Source organism: Pollicipes pollicipes, unplaced genomic scaffold, assembly GCF_011947565.3.
Source record: "Pollicipes pollicipes isolate AB1234 unplaced genomic scaffold, Ppol_2.1 Scaffold_7231;HRSCAF=8579_pilon_pilon_pilon, whole genome shotgun sequence".
Classification (NCBI taxonomy): Eukaryota; Metazoa; Arthropoda; class Thecostraca; order Pollicipedomorpha; family Pollicipedidae; genus Pollicipes; species Pollicipes pollicipes.
In genome coordinates, this window is record NW_023597034.1 from 24,677,285 (window position 1) to 24,687,377 (window position 10,093).

General features: G+C 54.3%; 1 protein-coding gene across 1 annotated transcript; it reads left to right on the forward strand.

The window, feature by feature from the left end:
* The first annotated feature begins 581 nt into the window (after positions 1–581).
* On the forward strand, positions 582–5,201 carry LOC119110551 (methyl farnesoate epoxidase). The gene is made up of 2 exons (XM_037234426.1): positions 582–758; positions 1,187–5,201. The coding sequence occupies exons 1-2, from the start codon at positions 674–676 to the stop codon at positions 2,572–2,574; spliced, it is 1,473 nt and encodes a 490-aa protein (XP_037090321.1). The 5' UTR covers positions 582–673; the 3' UTR covers positions 2,575–5,201.
* Positions 5,202–10,093: the final 4,892 nt, after the last annotated feature.

Genomic DNA, 10,093 nt, shown 5'->3' on the forward strand with positions numbered 1-10,093 from the left:
GAAGTAATCCCAGAAGGTGCCAACAAAAATATATGCAGCGACCATTTCCAAACTTTGTTTTTCTTCAAACAAAACAGCCGTGTGAATGCAAGAAGGCATTGAAAACCGCCTAGTAGCTTCAGGTCTCTTTCGGGAATATTCACACTAAATCTTTCGTATGAACCGGTCTTGTGCGTTTAGGCCGCTGGATCAGACCACGTCACGTGGTGTGGCCCTGATACCCAGCTCGTGTTTTGTCCGCTTCCAATCAGCATCCGCTCAAGGTCACTTTCGCCACACAACACAACGACCCGCGTCCGGGCACGGGCGCAAGCGGGCCTTTCACGTGATCCTCCATGCAACTCACGCGTGCCCATGCGTGCAGCCGCTGTTTCCCAAGCGTGAGCATTAGAGGTGAGCGATGAGCACATGGCGCTATGCCTCCTAAATATCTCTGAAGCAATTTGTAACCATGACAAGACCTTCAGACCTCGACCTTCCTAGCAGAGCACCCTTCGAACGCCTCTGGACCGGCCCGCGTCTCACTTGCGTCCCACGTAATCTCAGACGGCTTGCCTGCCTATCAGTTGTGGTGGCGCTGGTGGGAGAGGCAGGTCGAAACTGGAAAGGAAGCACGGTGCACGACACGCACCGCAGTCGAGGAGGTTGAACTGCTGCTCGGACGTGTGGAAATATGCTGGTCTTCATCGCCTTCGCGTTTCTGGTGTTGACATGTGTGTGGCTGAGAAGACCGAAACGTCCGGCGCGGTTTCCACCAGGTGCGTGCAGTTGTCATTATTTTAGCGTGGCCTTGTGCTTGCTACTGCGTAAATGTCTGCACCGCCTAGTCAGAAACAGGGGGTTGACAATGACAGACGGAATGTGCCACATATTCCTGAGCTCTAACCGCCCAAACCGGTATACCTTATCAGAAAATGATTGTTGGCTCCTTCTCTTCGCAGTGCTACACGACAATGACAGAGTAAATGCCAACTAATCAGCTATTTGCTATTAACGTTTAAACCATTGCTCCTTCACATAAGTGCACACGGTTTGTGGGGAGCGGCTTACAAACCGGGGATTCAGTTGTCCATCACTGTGTGGCACTACTTACATACAAGGGGCAAGCTGGCCTACGACTACTACCACTCGCCCTTTCATTTTTCGCGCCCAGTACCTCAAAAGGTCTGACTGTTGTTTGTTTCAGGCCCGCCGATGTTCCTGGTTTTTGGCAATTTGTCCGCTTCGGTAGAACTACTGAAAGGGAACTTCATTTCTTTAATGGAAGTAAGTCGGCGGCAGTTCGGCGACATCGTGGGTTTCATCCCACCGGCCGGCAAGAGCGTTGTTCATCTGTTTAATTTCGATGACATTAAGGATGCATGTGGAAAGCACGAATTTGCTGGGAGAATGGACAGCTTCCTTTCGCTCTTACGCAGTTATCATCAACAGCTTGGCATAGTTTTTAGCCAAGGTCCCGCGTGGGTTGAACACAGACGTTTCGCTCTGCGCCACCTGAAGGATCTTGGCTTCGGAAAGCAATCCACAGAGTCGATAGTTATTGATGAGTTTGAAGAGCTCGCCAAAGACATGATTCGCGACAGTGGTTCGCCAATGAAGGTCAACCGCCGCTTCAACCTGACGGTGCTGAACGTCCTCTGGCGTCTGGTGGCCGACAAGCGGCTCGACAGCCACGATCCGCATGCCCAGACTTACGTCGACACCGTCAACGAGTTTTTCGAGGTGGTCAATCCGCGCAACCCGCTGCATCTGGCACCGTGGCTGCGCTACATCGCTCCGGAATGGAGTGGCTACAACGCCGTGATTCGTCACCGCAGCTTGACCACCGGCATGTTTAAGGAGCTGGTCCGCGAGCACCAGCGGACGCTGGACCGCTCCAGTCCGCGCGACTTCATCGACCTCTTCCTGCTCGAGATGGAGGCGTCGGACGCCGAGGGTCGCCAGTTCACGGAGCAGAACCTGGCCATCATCGGCATGGACCTCTTCATCGCCGGCATGGAGACGACCTCCACCTCGCTGAGCTGGGCGCTGCTCTTCATGGTGCTTCACCCGGAGGTGCAGGGCCGCGTGCAGCGTGAGATTGACGCCGTCCTGGGCGGCCGTCACCCCGCCTACGCCGACCGCAAGGCCATGCCTTACACGGAGGCCACGCTGATGGAGGTAACGCGACGGGCCACGGTGCTGCCGTTCTCGGTGGGCCACTGCGCCGTCCGCGACGCCGACCTCGCCGGCTACACCATCCCCAAGGGCACGGTGCTCATGATGCACCTGAACGCCGTGCACATGGACGCGGCGTACTGGGGCGACCCGCACGTCTTCCGGCCGGAGCGTTTCCTGCAGTCGGACGGCAGCGTGCGACGCGACGAGCGGCTCATCCCGTTCGGCGTTGGCAGGAGGATCTGCCTGGGGGAGACGCTGGCCCGCATGGAGATGTTCGTGCTGTTCACCTGCCTGCTGCAGCGCTTCAGCTTCGTCGCCGCCCCGGGCCAGAAGCTCTCGCTGGACAGCAGGGTGTCGTCCGTCCAGCAGCCGATGGAGTTCTTTGTGACGTACCAGGTCCGCGACGGGCAGTGAGCCGTGCTCTCAGGCACTGCCCGGAACTGTGAGCCATGCTCTCGGGCGCTTCCCGGAACTGTGAGTCGTGCTCTCGTTCCCTGCGCGCTGTGCCAAGTCCCTGGCGGCTCTTGCATCTGCCCTTAGCTCTTCTCGTATTTACACCTTAACATGATCTGTACTGTGGACGTTTCTGGTAGAGCATGATACTTAGCACTGTATTGCACAGAGGGACGGGATACGAGTGAGTACTTTAATTCTAAGCTCAAGCATAGCCTAGTGTGAAATGCTTGAAGTTCTTGACTGTCAAAACGATATGGTCAACGTAGCTATCACTCAACTACACCCAATGTTTCCAGGTTCGGTCATGGAGAGTGATGGGTTTTTAAAATTGTCTTGCGTCATGTTATACGTAAGGCGTCCAACCATTCCAAAGTTCCGCAAGTTGTTCAGTGCGTTGGCGAGGAACATTATTCACATAGATAAGAGAGAAGTAAGAGAAGTAAAACCAGGATAGTGGAAATATAGTTGGGTTAACATTTCGGCAGCATGCCTTTATCGAAGCAATAGCAGAACCTACATCTCCATTCTCCATTATCTCCATCATCGCTATCATTATCATATCTCCATTCTCCTGTTTTTTCACCGAGGAATAAGGCTAATACTTCTGTCTTAGGCATCCGAAAGTTATTTTACTGTGGACAAGCGCTGACTGTCAAACCTGGAAGGACTGTGACAAGACGACAGCGGCTGCGCGGCATGCTTGCCTATAATTCTGGTATTCTTTTTTGCTTAGAGATCTGCTCCCTGCGTGAGCGTGGTCGGTGACTGTGCATGCGACCTTATGTCACTGCCACTGCGCAAGCTGCATGCCATCGTCTTCGGGATCATCACCGGGGTCGAGGTCAACGGCTCGTCGGCTAGCAGCGACGCCAGCGTTACCAGTCACGTGCTTAGCACGTGTTTTGTTTCGGTTGGTGAGGTGCTTCTGCGTTTGGTCTGCTCCGGTATATCTCACTCTGTTGCTCCTAAACCCTGGAAGCACTTTCTCGTCCACTCTATCTTTATCATAACCTTTGTCGATGCGACCCTCTCTGAAACCGTGCATCTTTATCAGTGCTACGCCGCACGCTCTTGGATGCAGGCTAAAATTCGGATCAAAGACAAAAAAAGGCGCAAAATGACTACACTTCTGCAGGCATCCCCGTAGGTGAGTTTTGAGATTTGCATGCTATGATGACTATCTCAGTTATTCAGTGCACTAGCGAGGAACATTATTCACATAGATGCAACAGCAGTATTAGCCTTATTCTTCGGAAAAAAACAGGAGAATGGAGATATAGTTAGGTTGATATTTCGGCAGCATGCCTTTATCGAAACGCAGAGGTGAAAGATTCACTTATAATACTACTGTCTTATCTATATTATGATGACTCATTAATGTAGCTTACAGCCAAACAAGAATCCGGAACGTGGGGTGTGTATGGGAGCACTCCATGTCAAGCTTTTTATGACGAGCTTTTATGATAGGGCTTTCCCACCCTCGCACAGTTTTCATACACTGTGAAAAACATGACACTTGATGGCATCAGTACGGCGATGGTAGTTCGAGGACGTCATAAATCATGGCAAATCCCCTTGAGTGTCTAAAATTCCGAACGACCGGAAATGCTATAAAAAAAACACTTTTTATCATCGCTGCGGTATTCAGAAACGACATCAACGACCAAGCTGAGCTTCATTTTCAGATCCGGATTTATGACGGATTACGGATTTCATTGCGGATTTGATGTGCTGCCTGGCATGCCAATACGGCAAAACTTATTTGCAGGTGTTGGAAAGTAGGAGAACTTGAAGCAGTTCTCATTCGTCATCTTAAACCTTCCATAACCAAAAACGTCGACAGCTGGCCCGTGTGATGGTAGCCGAGAGCATTTGCTTGATATAGACCTCAGCATACGACTTTCGTATGTCTTTGATCACCCTTGTATGCACACTTCTCTTGATTTATGAAGTCGTATTGCCATCTGTTCGCCCTACTCCTGTCGTCAAGTGTCTCGTTTTTCACAATGTATGTGTTAAATGTGTGTGTCATCTGTTTGTCAGGATGTACGAAATGTTTTCGAATGCAAAAGGTCCAACCTGTTATAATACCTTGTCATAGAATCTTCTACATGAAGTGACCCCATAAACGTCTCACGTCCTGGATTTCTGTTGAGTTTGAACTTTTATATTATGGTTCATAATAAAGCCCAAAGTTCAAGCTCACCTGAAGTAACTGCCGAAATATGACGATTTTTTCGGCATATTTGTTGTCTGTCATTTGTGTTTGAGGCCCCATTATTCCAGTCATCGCCAAAGTTAGCCTGACATCCATTAGCAGCCATACCCTTGTCTTTTTTGAAAGGCACCTTCCCTCTGCTGATCAGCACGGTTCTCGTCCCCTGATCAGCACAGTTCCCGTCCCTTGATCAGCACAGTTCCCGTCCCTTGATCAGCACGGTTCTTGTCACCGTCACACGACAGACACTGACCCCCTGTCTGCCATCATCCGGATGTTACCATGGACATGTGCCCCTTATCTGTCTGCTGGAAATGAGCCAAATGTTTCGATGTGATCTACCAATAAAAGCTTCTGGAACAATTAATTATTTACGGTATTCACATATTGGCGTGCTGCGCATTCTTGAAGCTAAGCCCAGAGTGTGAGCTTCACCGACAGTCTGGGTGCTGCTAAAATATCCACCAGCATCGGCATTTTCTGCCAGCGGCAAAGCAATCTCAAATTTGAGACGTCTCTCGCATGCAGCAAGTGCTAATCTCCCAAGACATTCCCTTCCGAGCAAGCGGGCTTACAACAAAAGCCGCCAAGAGACAGCTGATGCTCTTGTAGCCCACAAGACCTACGTACTGTCTCTAACATCAACGCAAAATTCCGCGATCTTCATTTGTATTTTTTAAGCCATAAAATATAAGCATTAACTTTGACCTCTAACTCAGTTAGGACTTGCACGTTTCCACGATAATTCGGAGCTGCTTTGGGGTTCCGGGCGGTCTGCTGCGTCTGAGGGACACCTACCACCTATCGTCACCTGAGGGGGCACATACCACCCGCCGTCATCCGAGGGACACCTACCACCTGCCGTCATCTGAGAGTGCACCTACCACCCGCCGTCATCTGAGGGAATCTACCACCTGCCGTCATCTGAGAGTGCACCTACACCTGCCGTCATCTGAGGGCACATACCACCTGCCGTCATCTGAGAGTGCACCTACCACCTGCCGTCATCTGAGGGACATCTACCACCTGCCGTCATCTGAGGGACATCTACCACCTGCCGTCATCTGAGGGACATCTACCACCTGCCGTCATCTGAGGGACATCTACCACCCGCCGTCATCTGAGAGGCACTACCACCCCGTCATCTGGGGGACATCTACCACCTGCCGTCATCTGAGGACATCTACCACCTGCCGTCATCTGAGAGTGCACCTACCACCTGCCGTCATGAGTGGGCACATACCACCTGCCGTCATCTGAGAGTGCACCTACCACCTGCCGTCATCTGAGGGACATCTACCACCTGCCGTCATCTGAGAGCACACCTACCACCTGCCGTCATCTGAGGGACACTACCACCTGCCGTCATCTGAGAGTGCACCTACCACCCCCCGTCATCTGGGACATCTACCACCTGCCGTCATCTGAGGGACATCTACCACCTGCCGTCATCTGAGAGAGTGCACCTACCACCCGCCGTCATCTGGGGGGCACATACCACCCGCCGTCATCTGAGGGCACCTACCACCTGCCGTCATCTGAGAGTGCACCTACCACCTGCCGTCATCTGAGAGCACACCTACCACCTGCCGTCATCTGAGGGGGCACATACCACCCGCCGTCATGAGGGACATCTACCACACCTGCCGTCATCTGAGAGGCACTACCACCTGCCGTCATCTGAGGGGGCACATACCACCTGCCGTCATCTGAGGGCACCTACCACCTGCCGTTCTGAGAGGCACCTACCACCTGCCGTCATCTGAGGCACCTACCACCTGCCGTCATCTGAGTGCACCTACCACCCGCCGTCATCTGAGGGGGCACCTACCACCGCCGTCATCTGAGGGCACCTACCACCCGCCGTCATCTGAGAGGCACCTACCACCCGCCGTCATCTGAGGGGGCACCTACCACCGCCGTCATCTGAGGGCATCTACCACCTGTCATCTGAGGGGCACATACCACCCGCCGTCATCTCCGCGCTGGTCGATGCCTCTGCCCTCTTGCAGATATGTTGTGTCTCAGCATGTGGTAACGGTAGGAGAAAGAACTTGTCTAACATTTAGAACATCAGCTTCTCAGCAAAAGTAGTATCGGATCTGACACAGAGACTGGGGTGACTCAGTCCTGAGACCCCGGCTGACAGCGAGCCAGAGGAGCCGGCTGCACGTCTCCGTGACTGAACTGGTCATGAAAAAAGTCCTATCTGGTTCGGCTTCGCTCCGCATCGTCCATTAACGTCAAGAACTACAAGCACTCGACCATGAAGTTCAAATAATGGTGCCTTCGGAGAGCGGCCTCCGCAAAGTTGTGGGCGTGTAAAATGACGCCTGAAAGTTCCGACCAAATAGTGTAGCTGTGGTAAGTTTGGGAGGTTACATAAAACGCCGGCATTACATGAAACCCTAGTTTTCTTCCTGACATGCCGGGTCACGCCCGATATCTTCAACACAGCCATCTTGAGTTTCACAAACTTATCCTGAGAGGTCTGTTAGCGGGCGGGCCGAAGAACTAAGCCCATATGGGCAGACAAAACGGACGTTGGGCACTAGTGCAGCCCGGAGCTTGCCCCAAAATGTCATCTTTCGCCTGCTGCACATGGCAGCATAACGTGCTGTCATTTACAATAGGAGGCAGTTTGGTTCTGTGTGGTTTAAGGAATATGATTGGTGAACTGGCTAACTCGGCATGCATTTTTCAAATATCCCAAGAGCATGCTAAACGCAAATCAAATCTGACAATTTGTGCGTGGGAAGACGGGCAGTCAACATCGCTGGCCCGCTCACTTTGAAAATTGGGGGCCTTGGCCGACTCCTCCCTCCTCCTGTTCCTAAACTTATGCAAAGTAGAGAGTCTGCTTCACGCCTGGACGCCCTGCGTCTTAGTCACTAACCCCTTGACGCTTACGTCGGCGGTCTCGGAGCAAACATGGGCATGTGCCCGCCGCTGGGGGCCGGCCACCAGCACCTGCAGCCTCCGCTGCGCAGCGCGCGCGTCAGCACGTCGGCCTCCCTGTCCGTGGACGGCACCTGAGGAGTGCTGAGTTGCAGTGCGGGTGTGTTCTTCAGCCGGGGAAATCACAATCTCCATCCGCCTTCGAATGAGCCTCTCGCTCGCTGCCTGAGTCCTCAGCCTGGTGCTGCCCTTGAGACCATCTGACATCCGATCCGAGACAACACTGTCGCCGTATCGGTTAGCAGTCCCACCTTCTTCACCCGCCAGGGTAGAACGAGATTGAGCCTTTGATCTCTGCGCAGCCAACTGGCGCTCCCGGCGACGGCGCAATCCATCTCCATCGCCTCACCGATGGCCAGGGAGTTGGCGTCAACCCACACATTGGCTTTGTCACCCCAGACTGGACGTCTAATCAGTTCAGCTGTCAGGTCAGGGGCCGGGGTGAGTGTAATGGAGCGGTGCTCGACTGGAGGCTTGTCCCTCCCGCCTCCCCCCCCCCCTCCCCAACTCAGGGAAAACCCCTCCGCGTGGAGCGTCGAGGGGCGGGATGATTTGTGCAATTCGGTGCAATATTCCAAGGGATGCAATGTAAGGCGGCAATGTGGATGAATGATATGTTTTAGGTACATGCAGAAGCTCGGAGAGAACGCCAGAGACATCAGCATTGAGAACGTTCGGAGCTATTATTCGAAGCAGCGGACTTCACAGATGGGCAGAGTCAACAACACTGCTTTCAGAATTGCTTCCTACGGTTAGGATCTGTTCGCCCTAGATACTGATAAATGTATGACTACACGGCCGCGTGTGTAAAGGCTGTGATGTCTGGAAAACTGATTCAAATGTCGGTGACACAATGGACCGAGTCTGCATCGCGGTTCACACCCAACCTGAAAACGAAAATGAAATGCGTTTGTCATCAGCGCAATTCTGCCGTAAGTTTGACAGAATATGACGGGACACCGGGCCCGACCTCTCGGGACCGGCCGGTCAGTCACGCCGTGGCCTGCCTGGCCGGTCGGCCGCGGCCTGACCAGCGGGCGCCCACCTGCGCGCGTTCGGCGGCGTCGGCGGCCTGCTGCTCGGCGTCGGCGTCCACGTCGGCGTCGGCGTCGGCGTCGGATGAGTCGGCTCTGGAGGAGGCTGCCCACTCGGCCGGGCTGTCGCCGTCGCTTGACCAGCAGTCGTACGAGACGTGGTAGTGGCGCGGCCGCAGCTGCGAGCGCTGCACGGCGCGCATCCGCCAGCGCTCGGCCGGCGTCAGCGAGCGGCGACGCGCAGGCCGAGCGCGCGGCGGCGGACCACCCGCACCGCGCAGGGAGGCGCGACGACCGACACTGGCGGCGCCGGGGACCAGCAGCGAGCAACGGCGGACAGGGCTGGCTGCACCGGGGACCAGCAGAGAGGGACGGCGGATGGGGCTGGTAGCACCGGGGGCCAGCAGAGAGGGGCGGCGGACGGGGCTGGTTGCACCGGGAACAAGCAGAGAGGGACGGCGGACGGGGCTGGTAGCACCGGGAACAAGCAGAGAGGGACGGCGGACGGGGCTGGTCGCACCGGGGGCCAACAGAGAGGGACGGCGGGCTAGGCTGTCGTTGCGGGAGATGCGCAGCGAGGGACGGCGGATAGGGCTGTTGGCTCGTGCCACAAGCGGGGAGGGACGACAAGCTGCCATGGTGCCCGTGCGCATTCACTGCGTGCAGAGCTTGTGATGACACTGGCGACTGGACATGGCCGAAATGCCGCTCAGATAGCCGCCGCAGCTGCCCGTTTCCCGTGAGACGTTCCCGGACATTACGCTGTTCACCTTGACACGCAAATAACACATGTCATGTTCGCAATCTTACGCAGGCCCTATATCCACGAATGGAGGCTGTGCTGCCGGCACATTGCGTCGTCATGTTCATGTCAAGTTTAGAGGACGCGTCGAAAATTGCTGGTTGAGCTACAAAAGTAGAAGGTTGTGGCGAAGTCCCTGAGTCGTAAATGGTATCGATAGTTGGGGCAGTCGTTCCGTATTACGATTCAACATTCCTGCAAGGTCTTAACTTTGCTAAAGTCCGGTAGGTGGCTAGTGCAAAGCAGGGGCACCGGTGCTGCGATTTAGTAATCATGCCGAATCGTTTAAGCGCAATGTGTTTAATACATGCCATGACATAAAACACACGGACCCAACCGGCGCAAACCCCTCTCGCTGCGGCGGTACAGAAACATCGTGACGGCAGTGAACATGGCATAACGTGGCCCCCGGCGGCATACCGCGCTCAGGAAATATTGCAGGCGACCAGTTGGCATATGACGTAC